The sequence below is a fragment of the Rhagoletis pomonella genome, unplaced genomic scaffold (assembly GCF_013731165.1).
Source record: "Rhagoletis pomonella isolate Grant_MI unplaced genomic scaffold, Rhpom_1.0 Rhpom_scaffold_00002, whole genome shotgun sequence".
NCBI lineage: Eukaryota > Metazoa > Arthropoda > Insecta > Diptera > Tephritidae > Rhagoletis > Rhagoletis pomonella.
The window spans coordinates 34,665,105-34,684,544 of NW_023458556.1; the positions used below are offsets into that span (position 1 = coordinate 34,665,105).

Consider the following 19,440-nt stretch of genomic DNA (forward strand, 5'->3'; position numbering starts at 1 on the left):
TTTTTTTGCAATTTGTGCAAGCTTTTAAACTTTTATTATTGTGGTTTCTGTTCCAGATTGAATTATATTTTAAAGGAAATTATTAAAAATAAATAAACATAATTTGTTGATGGCAGCTGAATGTATGTATGTATGTACTTACATATGTAAATATGTACCCCATACACATACTCCAAAATCATTTTTTGATAACGTTCTTGCACCTGCACATAATATTACATATATGTAAGTACATACTAACTTTCTTCTTATTTGGGGCTGACAAACTTTAACTTAAGAGTCGACTTTATTTCGTCTACTAATATGCCCCAATAGTTTTGGAGTCAAATGAAAATGCATTTCCCACGCATACATATATGTATCTATATGTACTACATGCTTCATTAATTGACAACGTTTTTGCATGCATATATAAGTACATCCATACATACGTGCATATTGCTGTCTAAGTACTACGCACATATATACAAATGTACATATATGTACATATATGTACAACTCACGGCAGCATACATACACACATACATAATTACGCGCATATTCAAATACAACAATAACTATTTCATTCCTAAACGCATGTGCATATTTCTCAAGGCCAAGTAAATTCATTCATAAAAACAACCGCAGCACATCTCCCCGCAAATTCATCACCAACAAGCGCAACTTTGTCAATCCGACACAAAAATTCTAAAATCTTAGGGCCGTTTTCTGAAGTAACCTTTAACTTTAAAGCTCACTTTATATTTAAAGATTGGATTAAAAATAAAACTATGTCTAAAGTTAAGCATTTCTATTATTGGTTTCTGACGCATGTATGTTTCGTTTTTGTAAAACAATTTAAAACCGATAACAAAGTGCTTTACTTTAGACACAATCACAAATTTTGATGTAACCTGTAAATATAAAGTGAGCTTTAAAGTTACAGGTTACTTGAGAAAACGACACTTAAAATGAAGAAATCTCGGCCAGCCAAGTGAAAAGTGGCAATTATTTCTCTATAACCAGTGAAATAAGTTATCTCGAATCTTGGCAATTTTTGGTAATTTTTGACAAAACACTCTATTTCTCTGTTCCATACCAATATTTCAATCATTAACTAGTATTTTAAAGCGTCATTTTAATAAACATTAAATAAAAGTGTACGTTTTCTGCAGGAAAATACATTAATTTTTTTAAATAAAATCAAAACTTCTAAAATCACAAACATATGTGGTTTTATCGGAAGTTCACAGATGTAACGTGGCAACTTAGCTCGTTTTCACATTTTTCGGTCCGAAATTGTAAAATTTTTGTCCATGACGCGCCACGATTTTTGTACAGGTGGGTCAATGTGCCTTGAACACCATTTACATATATACAAAAAAATTATTTTATTTATTTTTTAATATTAAAAATTTCTATACTTCAAAGCGTTTATAAAAGTATATTTACATATATGCACGGACGATTTTTAATATTTTTCATCCGTAAGCAAATCTTCAGTACCATAAAAGATTCAAACACATCAAAGTACAAGCAATGCAATGTCCAAGCTAGTGCTACTCCACTGTACATGTGTATATGAATGTATGCATGTATGCGTGTAAAAAATGTCAATTCCAGTTGGTTTTTAACACTTTTTAGCGGACATAGTTTTTTTGGTTTCAGCTGGTTCCAACTGTTAATGAAGCACAATTTTTCTGGTTAATCTTGATGAAAGTTACATGTATCGTCGAGAACATGGTTACATGCAGAATTTTAAATTAATTAATATTCTTCTCCATATAAAATGTACGAGTATGGCTTTATTAAATGTAAACTTATGCGAAAACCTAAATATTTGGTCAACCAAGGGTTAATTTTGGTGGCGTCGTGGCAATTCGCAGAAATTTAATAATTTGTCTGCGGTTGGTTGACAGCGAGGGGAAGACGAAACCAGTACAATCGTACATATGTATGCACATATTTACATTTATTAATGCATACATATTTATTCGTTTGTCTTTTTGAATATATGAAGAATTTCATATATGTAGTGATTTAGAGATTGGAATTTGAATGATGTACTGTGGCGCGTATGCTAGAGGCGACGCAACTTTTTGGCGTCTCGCCGTTTGTCTTGGTTCAAATCCCGGACGGACCAAGTAATAATTTTTTTTTTTTGTTTTTTTTTTTAATTGTCATATTCATATTCCATTTTAAATTTTACTATTAGCTTTGTTTAAAATAATATATGTAAATGGATATGTAGGTACAAACGCATGCATAATTTCACATAATCGCTCAAATTTGCCAAAAGTTACTGAAAATTAGTTATTGGAATTAAAATTTTATGCGAATCCAATTTTTATTCCCATTTTTAGAAAGGGCAAGTATGTATGTATATGTTCGTGCCACAAAAATTATTTCATAAATACATAGTTAATTTTAAACACAAATATGTATGTACACTGGCAAAGTGAGTGCATCCTGTTTTTTGTTTAATATTTGCAATGTTTTTAAGTTAAACTTTTATGTTATTTTCGACGGGAATTGCTGTTTTATGCATATAGCAAGTGCAATTTGTAAAAAATAGCGCTAATTTTTTTTTATTTGTTTGCAAACGGTCATGCGCATTTTATTATACAAGAAATTCACTTTTATTTGGTAAAAAGTGCAAAAAGCCGTCAACAATAAATAATCATTAAAAATCAACCGGATTTTTTAGCCGCTTAAAATTTGATCTTGTTCCACTAGAATTAAAAAACCGATCTATCTGCGTACTCAAAATTTTTCTAATAATTCAGATTAAACAGGTCAAAATTTAGACGAGAATTCGTTGAATTTTTCTATGTTCTGTGTAAAGTTTGAAAGTTGGACTTATGTAGTTTTAATTAAAGCATGAACAACATTTTTATAAAAAGATAATAAAAAAAAATTTAATTGAAAATCATTGCAAATATTAAGCAAAAAACACCATGCACTCACTTTTGATTGCCAGTCTATGTATGCATGTACATATGTGTGTAAACTTTATGCCAAACTATCATTATTTTAAATTGTATTTGCATCTTCATAAAAGGGGAACAAGACAAAAAATTAAAAAAAAATTACAAATTAATGAAAATCATGTGAAGATTTACCATATTTTCGTTTATTTGCTCGCAAAGAACATCACATTTCATGTTGCTCAACATTGTATTATGTTATCAACATTAAATTCAACAGACTTTTTACATTCCGACTTGAACTTTTCTAACGCTGTTAATTTTTCGTCCGCGAATAGTTTCCACTTTCAGTTTGCACCTTCTCTATCTATCTAAGTTCTCTGTATTTACATACAAACATAAGTACATATGTTAAGAATCCCAGTTTCATTAAATTGTTCTTTTTTTTTTCAGTTTAAATAATATGCATTCATGATTTCCACATCCACTTGAATAAATGGTTGCAAAATCTCAGCACATGTATCTTCCTGTGATTTCAAACTTTTCGGTAGAACATTTGATTTCTTTTTTATGAGGTTTGTGTCATAACTACATTGAATATGTATTATAATTTAAATTTTGATTTCCTTCCTCCCTGTGTTTCTTCCATCACCAATTCCGTATCCTCAGTCGTGTTTCAACTTTCGCTGGTGTTTGCCGCTCGTTTTTCTGTGCTTCGGTTCTAGTGAAAAGTTTTATTAAAATGTGATGTAAATTAAGTATTTAAGTGCAAAAATATGTTTTGTGAGTATTTAAGTGCAAAAATATGTTTTGTTAGTATTTAAGTGTAAAAATATGTTAGTTTAAAGTGTATTTAAGTTGCGATAAAGTGGTAAGTTGCGATAAAGTGGTAATTTGTGATAAAGTGCAAGCCGAAGCGTCGGCAGCGAAGCTTGCCAATATGGCGGCGCATAGGCATTGATCGAAGACCTTCGGCCACCATAATCGGTAAAAAGTGCTAAAATATTTTTGAGTGCATATAAAGGTATGTTAATACATATTTATGTGCAATGTATGTACTTAACTAAATATCGATGGTCCTACGCAATAACGACACAACTCAAAACAAAAAAAACCAACTACAGAAAAGTGTTGCCAGATTGTTTTTCCAGCTATACGGGACAAATGCATAATATGTCCCAAAGTACGGGATTTACAAAAATTTAACGGGACAAATGAGAAATTAAGGATTTGCTTATGGCACATGTCCCTAACCATTGCTAAATTTTTATGACTGCTTTATAAATATTTAGTAAGGATGAGACCACTGTTTATTTGTTGGGTTTTTTTAGTTTTGAGTTGTGCAGTTGTTCGCCGAGGGCCATCGTTTATATGTATGTATGTATGTATGTGCGTATATATTTATGTATGTATGCCTGTGTTCATAAACATATTGCGTACTTATAAATTTGTATACATATGTACACACATACTTACTTTAGTATGTACGTACTGATGAGGTCTCGCATTTCTACGCTTCACAATTGCTACTTTATTTGGCCAAAAGAACGGGTGAGTCTCAGAAAATACATATTTTATATTTTTTTACATTTATTTACCTTGAGTGAAAAATTCCAATATTGTGTAGTATGTTTATACATATTTCATTATATATATGGTGACCAGATTTCTGTGGACAAAAATCGGGACATTTCTAAAGCATCGAATCCGAACATATAATTTTATTTTTAGAATAAAACGATATATCATCTTTTAATACAGATTTATTTAAAATAAATGAAAGAGAAAAAACTTGAAAAATTTATACGCACAATATGAATATATGTATACAGCTTATATTTTTCATATCCATTAATTTTTCGAGGAAATTGGTATTATTTCTATAGTTTCACTAAATTAAAATTAGTGTCGTTTAATTAAAACAAGTAAATTTTAAGCAAGAAGCAAAACCGACTTCACTTATCATATAAAAATTTAAGATTATCGTTAATTTCTTCATGTCTTAATCTGAAGTGAAGAGCAAACTTGTCTATGTCAATTAGTTGATTCTTTTGATATGGTAAGACCAGAGCAGAGAACGTTTATAAATTTATATTATTATTATTATTTTTAAAATATTTTTTCTTGAAAAATTTGTCACAAAAAATTTTTGATAAAAAAAAATTAGTTTTTGAAAATATGCCATGTCAAAAAATATTAAAAAAAGTGACAGTGAAAGCTCTGACATAAGTATAGCATTATGTGTTGCACTCTACAATAATTTGAGTTATAAATTTTTTTACACCGAATTGGGTAAAATGTGTACATCACAATTTTACAAATCTATACAATTTTTGATAAAATATTTTTGAATATGTAATTTTGTAGTCCATTATACTTTAATGTAATAAAGTGCAAGTCTTAAGCTACTGCAAAATTGTGTTGATTTTAATATTTTTTATGCTGACGGCTTTTTGCACTTTTTTCTTGTGGAAAAAAATGCCTAAAACCGTTTTTAAAGAATATTAAAAAAAAAACTAACGTGAGTTTTGCAAACGCTTAAAATTTGCACTTTTCTTAATTTTAATGGGCTACAAAACTGCATACTCAAAAAAATTCTAGAAAAAATTTTAAAAATCTGTAAATTCGTAATGGACTTTTTATTCAACATTTTTGTTAAAAAAAATCTTAACTCAAATTATTGTAGAGTGCACCCCATAATACTATACTTAAATATTGCGCAATACTCAGAGCTACCATTGTTATTTAAAATTTTTTTTTGAGATGCCATATTTTCCAAAACTTACTTCTTTATAAAAAAATTTGTATGTGAAAAATTTTTCAAGAAACAAAAAATTAAAAAATATTTCTTTTCATAGAGAATTTCGATGTGTGTATGTGTGATTTTTTTCAAATTTTTTCCTCGCCCCGTTCTCGAAACATTTGCAAAACTATTAAATAGATTTTTTTTGTTTTGTGCTGTAAAGCCTTTAAAAATGTGTTAATCAAGCTCAAATTTTATATTTATTTATTATTTATGTTTATCCATCAACCCTAAAATTTTGAAACAAATCAATTACATGAAGTGTGAACCCCGTTCATTTTGGTATGGAACGCCCCATATAGCTTATCATTATACGGCGCCCACATACACAGACCGCGGGTAATTTGCACTGTACTGTTGATCAATGTATGTATGAAGCTTTGAACACGACTTACGAATTTTCAGTCTAAGCTATGCAACAGAGTGTTAGTGGAAACTGCTGTTAATTGCAAATTAGATGTTTAAACCAGAAAACGTTTAAGCCAGTAAAGATTTAAACTAGAAATAAATACTTTTTTATTTTCCACAGCAGAAGTTTCAAATTAAGAAATACGTACGGCGTACGCACATATGTCTTTTTAAATGCATTCATTACATGTTCAAGCAGATGGCGACCCTACTGGTAGCAAAATTTTGATAGCCACGACAACTACCATTGGGCAGTGTTAAAGGCACCAATTCGTATGTACTTTTAAAGCTTGCAAAATATGCCGCTAGATGCCATCTCAATCATTAAGGTAGAAGTACAGGTAAACAGGGCTGGCATGAACGTAGAAAATAATTAGAAAACGTTGGGAAAGAATTGTGGAGCTAAAGGGAAGCGAGATGTATTTTCCTTAAATAAAATATAGAGCCCGAAATAGTAAATTAGTGCGAATAGCTTGAAATGCTGGTTAACAAGAAAAAACGTCCGAAAATTTAACCTAAAAGTTAGGCGGCTTTCCGAAGGTTTCGGGACAAGGCTAGACTTCTATAAGAATAATTAGGGTGACCTAGTGATTGATATCCAGAAAATACTTAAATTATGTAGGGAACTCCTTTCCACCTTTTGAACGATCCGAACATTGAAAGTAGTGGACAAGATGAACCAGAGCCCCCAGTCGATGACGACGAAAGCAATGTCCTACTGCCTGACTATGGCCAGGTACGAATTGCAATTACGGAAATAAAAAACAGCAATGCTGCTTTGGCTAACGATCCACCAGCTGAGCTATTCAAGTACGGCAGCGAGGAGTTATTAAGGTACTCAAGTGCATGTATCATCTTTTATGCAAAATATGGTTAGAAGAATGCATGCCCGTCAATTGGAATTTAAATAAGTTCTGCCCTATTCTTATATGTACGCCAAACGCGGAGTCTTCCATCTAGACATTCGGACGATGGGACTGTATAGGCCCGTTTACATACAACTTTGGCGTTGCGTTGGCGTTGGCGTTGGTTTGACAGAACGCACGTTAAAAGTATGCTTGCTACAATGAACGCTTGGCGGCGAATCCTTGGGCCACTAAATTAACATATTAACGACAGATAAATTAATATTTCATATCAATAATTGCATTAAAAACGATATTTCTTGCCCGCACTTGATTAAAAAGGAAAAATATTTCACATAATTTTATTTATTCGCAACAGCTGACGAGCGACGCACGCGAAAAGTTGAGAGTTGGCCATCTTTTTGCTTTGTGTTGGCGTGAGCGTTGTCGAATTTTGGCTATGTGGACGGCTGCATTTGAATTCATGTATTCATAGTCAGCTGTTGAAGCGACGCCAACGCCAACGCAACGCCAAAGTTCTATGTAAACGGGCCTTATGAGCTTTACATAGCGGAGCGAATTAAAATACAGCGGCTCCGATTGCTTGGCCATGTCATTCGAGTGGATGCAAATGATCTAGCCCTGAAAGTATTTGATGCGAATAGGTGTCCTCCTCTGGGTTGGAGATATTAGGTGGAGAACAACTTAACTCCACTTGGCGTCAGTTAGCAAAGAAGAAAAACGACAGGCGCTCTTAATTGGACTCCTCTAAAAATCAAGAAAAAGAAGATGAAGGGAAAGGAAAATCCTCAGATAGTTTCTAACAAAAACACATATTTTTCTATAGTAAAATAATTCGAATTTTCGAGGCCCTTCTTTTTAATGAAATATTAAATTTAAATACCTCGCAGACCAATCAGTCTCTCATTATTTATACTGAAAACGTTCTAGAAGCAGGTTGACCTGCAAATAAGAGTGGATAGAAGAAGCCTTCATTCATGAAGATTTTGCGGTAGGTGACTCCTTCGATATCAAGGGGACTTTTAATAATTTCCTACCGGAGGCAATAGTTAAGTCGTATGATAAGCTTGGAGTTGAAGTTAGTCTTATTCCCGCAGAGAGGTGTCCTCTCACTCTAATTCTGGGTCGTGATGGTGAATGATCTAAATACTAGAAGAGAAACACGGTTTTCGGGTAATTGCCTACACAGACGTTGTAGCGGTATCTAAAAATTGTTACTAACTAGGCGGCTCGCCGGCAATCACAGTAAGATGGAAGTGGTGTTATTTACTAGAAAGTATAAAATCCTTGATGCTGTTCTTCCGTCTGTTGGAGGTCAGCGCTTACACCTTTCTGACAAGCTCAAGTACTTGCGCTTGAAGAATTTGTCGCGGAGGCCAAAGGTATAGGAAAGGGAAAAGAAGGCATCAGTAGCCTTATACTGTTGTAGGGGAGCTTTTGGAAAGAGATGGGGTATTTCGCCATATGTTATCTATTGGCTCTACAAGACCGTAGTCAAGCCATATGTTTTATGGCACCCAACTCTGGTTTTATGGCGCCCAAGTCTGATGGAACTCATTTGATAAGGCTACACTAGCTAAGCACCTCGAGACGTAGAACTGGCAGCTTTTAATTAGTATTAGTGGGCCCAGCGGTATTAGTGGGCACAACGGACCCACATTGGCACTTAATGTAATTCTGAACGTAGTGCCTGTCTACATTGTAGGAAAACTTGCTGCAACGCGAACAGCTCTGGAGTTCTAGGGGGCTTCGATTTCCTTCCTGATCGCACGGATTTCTGCGCCACCGAAGTGGTTCCCAGGAGTTTCTTCTCTGCCGACTTTCCCTCAAGGTAGGATTGCGCTGGGCGGAACTTCTGGGGAGGTGGAGCAGTGAATTTCTCTAAAGATAAATCGAAACTCAGTGGTTTTGTTGATGAAGGGGTATTAGGTCGAGAGCTTTCCATCAGTACTAAATTCAGGATTTCGGACTGCTGCAGAGTATTTCAAATGGAAGTGGCTGCTATTAAGGAAGCGGCGAAGGCACTACAGTTAGGGAGGTTAGCATTTCTTATGATATCCAAGCGGGTATCAGGGCTTTAAGTGCGTTGAAGGTGTGCTCTAATTTGGTTAAAGAATGTCTTCTCTCTGTCTCAGTTGCGTCGGAATGCTTATCTGTTACAGTGTCATTGTGGGGAACCGTGTGGTTGACGTATTGGCTATGAAAGGTACCCTTGAAACGTTATCGCCGGATAAAGAGCGGCTGGGGGTGCCATTGATCATATTTGGTAGCGCTGGGGAAAACGAGGGCAAGGAGTGGGTGAGGGCACTCCCCACACTTAAAAAGCCAAAGCTCTCACTCTTGGTGCGGTGTTCAACGGATCACTGTCCCATCGGTATTCCCGCAGTATGGCTGAACATATTACCTGGTCCCGTTAGGTTGAAGTACTCTGGCTTTCACATAATGGCATCGGGGAGCTCTGGGGCATTGGGTGCCGTTGAGAATGTGGTATCACAAAGGACAATCTCCTAATTGTCTAAGTGAGTTCCTCACATATGGGGTTGCTACCTAACCCTAAGCTAAAATAGCTTATTTGTTTAGGAAGTTTTCCTTCAACTAATAATAATGCTTTGATAAATATTTTTGTTTTATTTTTTATTACTTTATCAATTAAACAATTTTGTAAAAAAATACTATCCGTATAAATGTACATACAATCTTTGGCATTTGAGTTAATATAAATCCATAATTTTTATTCTTTAATCATAGCATTGGAAGCAGTTAGTTTACACACATTTAATTCATACTGGCTTTTAGTAATCATAAACTTACGACTAATTGTAGAAATATGTAAATGTAAAGGACTACAAACTAAAATTTAGTCTTTACCTATTACCTCCTTTTATATTAAAATTTTCGTTACTTTCTATTAAAGCAGAGACCTTTTCTTTTTCAAATGTTAATCAAGCAAAAAACACCCATCGCTTAGTCTAATACTTGTCGCTTCCCTCACCAAGGCCGCCAGACATCACCCATTTGCTGCAGCTCAGCTTGCCGTTCCAATTCAGCGCTGCTGTAATCAGACTGAGAACCGACAGGCTGCTGGTGGTATTGCGGTTGTAGGTATTGTTGACTATGCTCCAGCTGCCCACCGCCACTAAGCACTTGTCTCAAGCGTTTTCGTTCGAAAATTTGTTGTCGTATTTTCAGTAGAATATCACGTTTGTCTTGGTGTTGTTGTTGCGATTGTTGTGGCTGCTGATAATTGTGCGAGTTTTGCGCTAATTTTTCATATACCTCAGGAAGTAAGTTGGAATTGGGCAGAGTGTTGCTGCTCATAGTTATACATTTATCTGTTAAAACTGTGTGCGTTGAAAATGTTTCTGATTTAAGATTTGTTTGTCTTCCGGTGCGTGAGCTGACTTGTAATGAATTGGAGTTGTTGTTGTTGTATTTAATTTGTGCTGATTTGCATTCATTGCTTATGCTTTGAATTGGGTTGTGAGATGTTGTATATTCATAGTCTCCTTGCGTTTGCTCATCTTCCACAAATTCATTGGCTTCTCTAAGAAAGTTCTCATAATATCTGCGGGCATTCATTTCCTGATTCTGCTGGAGTTGCTGTAAATGGTTAGGAGGAAATAGAGGTTTGAGATTATACATAATTTGACAAAGATGCAAGAAAGATTATATGTATGCATACGATTTCTTATTTTTAGTAAAACCCCAGTAAAAGTGAAATCAATACCGAAAAAGTGTTTGATCTTGCGTTTCAGAGATAAAAGACTGGCTGCTACTGTACAGGGCAAAAATTTTTGTACTAGGACTATGATAAATATATACATATGTATATTAGACTGGTTCACAAAAATCTATTTTTTTTTTTAATTCGTTGTGAAATATTTGCGGGACAGTGAAAAAAGACGCCTCACAAAAGTCGCTCTTCGCGAATCATGATAATTAACTTAACATACAGTCAGCGTCAAAAATTAGAATACCCTGACTTTTTAAGGATTTTCTTTATTAATATTTTCCATAACAATTATTTTTTTTCCATAAAAACGGAGTTTATTCCACAGAAAAAAAACAGAAGAATAAATTTGTTTCAATTTCATATAGAACTCGTGAAAATTTAAGAACGACTGAAAAAATTGTATTAAAATTTTCAACTTTTCAATGAGATATAGCGAGTTTAATAAAAAAATTTCGCAAAAATTGGCCGCTGTGAAAAATCAGTAAAAACTTTGTTAAAATTAACCTCAAATATATTTTTGAGTATTCTATCGATCACGATTGGTTTGAACCGGTTTATTTGATCCAAACACCTCTCTGGATTTTTGGGCATAATCCGCAGGCCTAACATTTGATCCCCGATTGATGCCCATAAATCCAAAAATAAAGTATCGATTTTATATGCTTTGGTTGGCCTGTTTGTATGATTAGTGGTAAAATGTTAGCAGATGCAGCGCTCTGAAAAGTAAAAAATGTAATGCTAAAGTTTAAAAGAACGCCAAAAGCCATAGGGGCGATCAATTTAAATTTTGTAAAATGGGTTTTTGTTCTACAGGTAAGTTCTACATAAGGTATAATTTTAATTTTTTTTAAATGTTCAACTGATTAGTATTTAATGAAATATTGAAGTGAATGTTTTCCAAAAAACAGTTTGAAAAAAGTCATAAGTCATTTTCTCCAAGTTTCGCCAATCAAAAAATGTATGCTTAGTTCAAGATAATTATATTATAAACAATAGTACTAAATATTGAATCCGACAGTGCCCGACATTTTGTTTAAGACGCGATTTTGTACCATATAATATTGAAAGTTCCTCTGAAGATGATTTTTTAAACTACTTTTTCCAAACATTTTGATTGATAATTTCCACATATGCCAATCTTTTGTTAATTACTTACACAATAAGTTACATAAATATAACAGCACAACAGATTTGTTAAATAATAAATTTAAGAGTATTTTTTTTTTAGGGTAAGGTATTTGCGTAAAACAAAAATTGGAGGAAATTAAACGGTTCAGATAATAGTCGTTCTGCAAATATTTTTAAATGCACTGTAGGACATTACGAAAAATTTTTTGCTCAAAAATTTTGTGGTTAAAATCGTTTTTATTTTGAGATTATTTTCTTTAATATATTTGGTTTTGCGTGATCGTTATGAATGTTCTGTTGAAAAGATCATGCATTGACTTGCAACATGTTGCAAACGTTGATGTGCAACATTTGTTTTTTTTTGCTGTGAAAAAAACGATCTACTTTTTTGTGTGTTATATTTCTTTACTAAATTGTGAACCTTTTGGAAATATTGCACTTTTATGTTTCTCACTTTCAAATATTTCCATGTTTTATTGATCTTTTTTTCTGGAATTATTCAAATTCATGCCTCAAAAACTATTTTGTAGTCACTGCTCTGCTTTTAAAGCATACTAACGCATAATTGATTTTTTGGCTTAAAAAAACTGTAAATCACTCGGATTTCACTTTCACTTTCACCTTCCACTGTAACGTCTACCGTCTCACCTTTGCTCTGGATTTTTCCGCCAGAAATAAGCACAGTTGCATTATATGTTCTGCGGTAAAATTTTGCGATTTATCCGTTGCCGCTGGTGTTGCATCCCTTAGTGGTGTGCATGCCTCGCTACTCACTACCGCTGAGGCTGGTTGATTTGATGACTCAACATCAGCGCCACCATTATTACCGCCATCATCATCATCACCATCAACCGCCTTCGCTTTGGTCATATTCATTTTGATGTCTCTGTACTTCAATGCTTTGTATGTCAAACCCATTTGTTTGTTTATATTTTTTATTTGTATATCCACCTGTGTGTGTGTGTGTGTGTCTGTGTTGCCCACAAATAAGAGCAATTGTAATGATTTGTATATAAATTGTATTTTTCCGAACGCACGTACGCACGCACTGTCGAAATCCTTCCGTACTGCACAAAATCCACGCATGGAATGTCGAGTTTTTCAAACGAGTCACTATCCTTATACCCACACCAAGCACTCGCGCTCTTGCGCCGGCAGCTAACTACTCGCACACACACCATAGTCAGCAGCCAAACAAATACCAAAAAAAATATTTGTGTGGAAAGCGAAAAACATAAACATTTCCCGCCCAAAATAATTTTCAAGCGAACAACAACAACAACAGCAGCAGCTCCATATGTACATATGTATGTATGCATTTAAATTTATATTTTCCCAACAATGCCACATTGCTGCTTAAGAAGGTTCTCAACGTTCCCCAAACCACACTTCACTCCCCCACTCTGTAGGTTTGTTCTTTTTTTAGGAACTCCTAGAATTATCGTTGCTGCTGCATTTCATATGCGCTGCACTTTTGAACGATTTATTTTCTTTTGATTTTCCCTTTTGTTCATTTAAAAGTATTTTTGGTTCAATTTTGAGTTATTTTTTTCGCTTTAATGCCACATTTTTTAATAATTTCAGTTGTACATACATATGTAGTAGATATAGCGGCCAGAATCAAATTTTGAGTGGCAGCATTGAGACGAGAAAAGATTAAAGCAACAACAACAAAACATAAATACACTTTGAATAGGCTGAAACAATGCCACAGAAACACATGTTCCGCGTCTGCGTCTGCGTTGACTAAAAATAAATCACAACAAACACACGCGTGCAACATATGCAACATACACTCTTACATATATGTAAATAAATATGTATTATTAGTGTACTGTAGACTCCCCTGCAGGGAAAATCACTGGTGCCCTTCAAGAAAAGCGAACAGATAGACGACGTCTTGCAGGAAAGGCGCAATCAATTTCTATTAGAAGCTCATCATAGCGATGAAGATTTGTCTTAAAAAAGAGCTTATGAGGCACAAAAACTTGTGGAATAAAAAAGTTGCTCCTCATCACTCAACCTGAACCTTGAACCTTTTAATTGGAAGCGGTATTTATGTAGGTGGTGAGTCCGAAATCCAGCGCACAATCAGGGACTCGGGCAATAGTGGAGGTCGTATTTATAAAGCAAGTCGCTTGCTTCAAGACAGAAGCTACACCTCATGATGATCAGACATTGCAGGCTTTTGCCGGTGTCTCACTCATAAAATAAAAAAAAAACGACACCAAAAACGGAGGATAGACTGTCACTGAAAGTTCCTACAGTAATCAAATAAGACGGAGCGACTTATTGAGCTCCACATCAGGAGCACAGTGGTGGACAAGCTGACGACAACACAACAAGCTTATATCAGAAGTAAGTCAACGGACACAGTGCTCCATAAGATCGTGGCGCTTATAGAAAAATCACTATCATTCAAGGAATATAGTCCTATAGTATTCCTAGACATAGAAGACGCTTTCAATAAGATCTTACCTTAATCGGTCACCACCTCACTGACGATCTGGGCATCGATTGACAACTGGCGTTGCTTGTAGCTTAAATGCTGAGATGCATGGTAAGTTCGGCCGGACCTGATGGGGTTATCGATCAGAAGTTTTGTCAGTAGGTATACCAAATAAGACGGAGTCCTCAGAGACATGCACGAGGAGCTTCGTATTCACCATGCATGTGATGCTAAATATAGTACGCATATACACTATGGAGAAACAAAATGCTAGACTTTCATACCTCAAATCTGGATGCGATTATCATGCCGAAAGTAGTGGAATATTGCGCACCAACAATGTCCTTCGACAAAGGGTATAAGGTAAAAAGGGTATAGGTAAAATATCACTTAACGTAATGGTAGAGCAGTTTACTATCCACCTAGTATGGGTACTGGGACAAAGAGATAGTGGACGAGCTGGCATGGAAGGGCACTTTCTTTACATTTCGCTGTCTGGGAAGGGGTTGGGAATACAGGTACTTATGATACTTATGTTACCGCAACGAGCCTGATGATGGGCCTAAGTGTGCTATTGTATCCACCATTCACCCAGTAAATTATGTAGATATGATAAACTCTCAAGAAGGATAATGGGTTTTGTTTAGGCCGGTTGGCACCTGGAATGCTAATGGCTCGAATTTAAGACAGATCAGACGACCAAAAGTAAAGATTAGTGGGCCGATAATTTGATTTCGGAAGTGAATTTCAACTACATATCACCTCATCCATGTAAATCACAAAGCTGAACTTGAGAGCATCAGCCTATTAAGCCTAACCTAACCCAACGCATTTCGATCTCATTACGACTGATATAACTACATGTGTATCAACATAAATTACCTCAAACAAAGTCTAGTCCGCTTTTCCTTCTTCCGTGTTGTGCGCTGGTTGACATTTTATAATTTGTATAATTAGGTGTTTCCTGCGGGGCTGTATGTCATACGAATATAAATACTGGTTTCTTATGAATGTGACCCCATGTGCTTCATAATGCTGCACCATAATATGAAAATACTGTACATATTTGACAATGGCATTGGCATAGGAATTTGTTTTTAAAAAATCTGAATTAAAATTATGACCCATTAAAATTATGGCTTTTGTTGGGTTGTTTAGTTGGGTATTGGCACATATGTATACAAAGTAATATTTTAAACAAATTTTGAGTTGAAGTTTTTGAAATTTGTATTGCAGTTGCAATGTGGTAACCACAAATATTTCTCGAAAAGTTCGTTTGTTATGGATAGAGGCACTTTTTGGTGGGAAGCCCTTATAAGCGAAGCAGAGAAGCGTGAGGCTATGCAAGGTTTTTATATTACAGAGCAGGTAAAAGCTCATGAATCTGGTTTAAGGGGGCTAAACGCTCACTGAAGTCAGCAACGTGTGATCACCAGTAGCGATTCACAACACATAAGCACATTAAAATATTTACTGTGTCACTTTCCGATAACCGTTCTAGAAAAGGGTTCTGCGCTGGGCTTGAGACCCCGGAATAAACGAAAGCGTCAATGAAAATACACTTTGATGACCTTTTCATACGAAATAAGGCCTACGAATTACGAACATGTACTTGGAATGTCCGAACTCTGTATACACGGAACATTTCTCTATGCAATGGCTGAATGCCCTTGTCAAACGAAATAGAATCTAGGAAATGCGTCGGAACATTTCTCTATGCAATGGCGGAATGTCCTCGCTAAACTAAACATATCCAGGAAATGCGTCGGCTGAGAGACTACTGCATGAAGTATATTGATGTCATGAGAGAGCGCATACGCTTGGTGTAGGATTTGTGATTGGGCAGAGACTATGAGACCTAGTCTTCAGGTTTAGCCCCAATCCGCAATAGGGCTAAATCCAGCATAGGTTTGTGCACACGTAGGAGAAGGAAGAAGACAGAAGATCAGTTTTATGAGCGCGAAGGGAAAGCATGTGGGCGCTGAAACTGAGTTTGGTGAATTTAATGCATGGGTGGAGAAAGAAAAATATTGTGAAAATTAGGCGTAGAGACCACACCTCTGAATTTGCCGAGGCAGTACCGAAGCATCCATAAAGCCACTTGCACTTTAAAAACAAGCAACCAAATGATGACGATGTGATATAGTACTTAGGATAAATTTCGACTGTTCTTTACTTGGGTTTTATCTGAGAGAGCAATACCTGTCTCTGATCCTCTTTATAATGAAAGAAGTGCACCAGGCAGAGTGACGAAAGTTCGACGTCGAGAAGCTCTCGTTACAACGAAGTCAGATGACATGGCATTTAGATCGTCGGCTTCGATGTGAACGCAGCAAATACCATACAGGGGGCAAAGGCCTGTTACTTCCAACTAGTAAATAAATGACTTTGCCAAGGAGTACTAATAATGTCAGCCTGAAAATCAATCGTCGACTGTCCTACCAGAAATTTAAAGAGGATTTTAGAGTATTACATATAGTTATTTGTTTTTTTTTTGCTCTGAAGCCCCCACGTAGATAGATAATTAATGGAGTGTGCACATCAACCTTCAGATCTACTTATTGTGCCCTCTACTCGTCACAATGCGACGTTCAGTCTTAAAATACACAAACAGCCTAGATCTGCGTTTTGAGATAGGGAGCTTATATGTCCATCATTTGGCCACATTAAGCCTACACTTTCTCATCGTCCTCTCTCTGTGGTGTCTCCATAGCTGAGAACAATTTCTTAACTTGTGCAGATGCCTTCTTAATGGCAGTGTCCTGTGAGGATATCCGTGACAATCCAAAGTTTCTCCTAAGGCAGGTTAATAAAAAACCTGTATCTCTTTAGGTGGTACACCATCATTATTCTTTTGGCGAAGTCTAATGGTGCTTTGCGAGTTCTGCTTTCTTATTCCTATTACTTCTTTCCTGAGCTCTTCCCTGATCGCGTTGTGACCTACTTCAAGAAATGGTTCGGGACTTATCTCCCATAGTCCTGAAGCTGCCACCTCCCTGGCTAATATATCCGCTACCTCATTTTCCTATATTCCCTTGTGGCCTGGTACCCGAAGAAGCCGAATTCTCTAGAATAAACCACGAGCGATTTTACCTCAAAAGAGAGGTCGCCTGACTAGCTAACGATTATGATTTTCTAATACCCTCCGCTCTTGAATAATGCTCGAGAATTTCCACAATGTTATGTACTATTAATTTTGTACGGGCGCCATGGACGCCTGCCCCAATGCTTCTAGGGGTTTTGAGACGAATTGTGTACGATTGTGTGGTGTATGTCTCTCTAAAACACAGTCGTGCAAGGTTGGTTTGCTCTATTTTGAATTCCTTTTCGAAAACGACTGCTTTTTTATTTTATGTCTGGGAAATAGGGCTCAGAGGAGCTGGGACCCCAGCTTTCCCATATTCCTGAATTATAGGACTTTTTCCTCTACCAACACCGTCTCTTGCGAACTCTGAACTGCATTTCCAATTGCTTGTCACACAGATGTTATCTACTTAGAGGTCAGTGATGAAAAATATTTAGTAAGCACTTAACGAAAAAGAAATCAAGAACTACCAAGAGAGAACCCGAGAGTTTGCGGCGCCTGTTTTGCGAATACCCCGCACTCTGTGGTAGAGAAAGAAAGTTCATAGGCTAAGAAGTTTTCGGGGGTTTAACCCACATTAATGAGGTAGGAATACGGCAGACTCCACACGATGGATTGAATGAATGTGTGGATTTCTCAGATCCGTGTTGTACACCATGAGCCCATAAATACGAGGGTCACTGATGGCTAATTCAACCTAACCTAACGCAAAAGATGTGATTATTTTTGAGACAAGCCTATAAGCTTTTATGAGCGATACTAGATGTACCTCCTAGTCGAACAACATAATATCATTTTATATGATCATATTAATTAGATGAATGTCAAAGGAGCTTTGACCGTCGATTAAGTCTAAATTAAGTTTATATGTATGTACGTAAGACATACTACATAGCAGCACATAAATACTATGTACGTACAACGAAATCAAGGGCAAGTGTAATGTTTTTAGAATATTCAGCGATGAGAAATACTCGGCCAAGTTGTTTACTTTTGTTTATTTGTGCATCACGTACGAAAATAAGTAGTCGCCTTTTTGTTAATTTCAAGCTTTGTGGGAACCTCCGAGTCGACCTTTGGCCTGTGTGCGCAATAAACTGCCTGCTCTTTCACTTGTCACACGACTAGCTAGCTGCGCTTATGATTCGTACATTCTGTATACATATTTATGAATATTAGGGTGGTCCGAAAAAAATTATACCTTTGTTTTTTATTTTGAAATCAAAAAACATTTTGAGGTCGCTCAAAGCGCTTAAAGGTTTTCATAGAAATAGTATGGAATTTTTGAAAATCAACAATTTTTTGATCGGAAAACTTTGACACTATTCGACAGACTGCCAATAATAATACCCAATTGTTTATTTAAGCATTCTTTAATACTTGCGATTTTTTATGGGTCCCTGAATTGCAGTTTTTGAGTTTTTCTTGGGTCCTATAAAAATAGCTAAAAGTGTTAAATTAATAAATAAAAAATTGAGTATTATTACCGAAAGTGTCCTGAAGGGAAACAAAGTTTTCCGATCGAAAAATATTTTTTTTTCATATAAAATACATGGACAATTTTGAGTGCTTTGCAATATTTTATGATTGCAAAAAAAACATGAGTATAATGAGTATAGAATAATCCTAGGGGCGATAGCATTAAAATTCCGACCTTACTTTTTTGGACCACCCTAATGTATATCACAGATGTATGTACATATGTACATTATGTAAATGCATTATGAATGCAACAATGACACTTAATGGGTGCCACCAATGTGCCGCCGCCCAGCAATGCCATATGTGTTGCACTGCCTTGTTGATGTGGCGCTAAAAATAGCTGCCGGGAAGACACTTTGCGCGCTCGTACGGCTTTAATATTTATTTTATTTTCTCTTTACATTCATTTCATAATGCTCTAATAATGATTTTACTGCACATTTGGGGCTATGAGCAGTGCACATGTGCATACATAAGTAGATATGTATTTCTATTACTTTTTTTTTAAATTTGTGTGTTTGATATTTCTTTCCTTGTTTCTTTTTTTTTTTTTTTGTTATAATTGCTGCTGAGTGGCTGA

The 19,440-nt window shown here is 35.6% G+C and overlaps 1 protein-coding gene across 1 annotated transcript; it reads right to left on the reverse strand.

Annotated features, from left to right (window-relative positions):
- Nucleotides 1–9,938: 9,938 nt before the first annotated feature.
- LOC118733515 lies at nucleotides 9,939–13,027 on the reverse strand. The gene is made up of 2 exons (XM_036462933.1): nucleotides 12,493–13,027; nucleotides 9,939–10,583 (listed from the first exon to the last, which is right to left on the reverse strand). Exons 1-2 carry the CDS (start codon nucleotides 12,928–12,930, stop codon nucleotides 9,972–9,974), a joined length of 1,050 nt encoding a protein of 349 aa, XP_036318826.1. The 5' UTR covers nucleotides 12,931–13,027; the 3' UTR covers nucleotides 9,939–9,971.
- Nucleotides 13,028–19,440: the final 6,413 nt, after the last annotated feature.

Coding starts and splice junctions, on each gene's coding strand:
- LOC118733515 (XM_036462933.1), bottom strand. CDS start 12,930: ATGCGTGGATTTTGTGCAGTACGGAAGGATTTCGACAGTGCGTGCGTA. Junction 10,584..12,492: donor CGGAAAAATCCAGAGCAAAG/GTGAGACGGTAG, acceptor AACCATTTACAG/CAACTCCAGCAGAATCAGGA.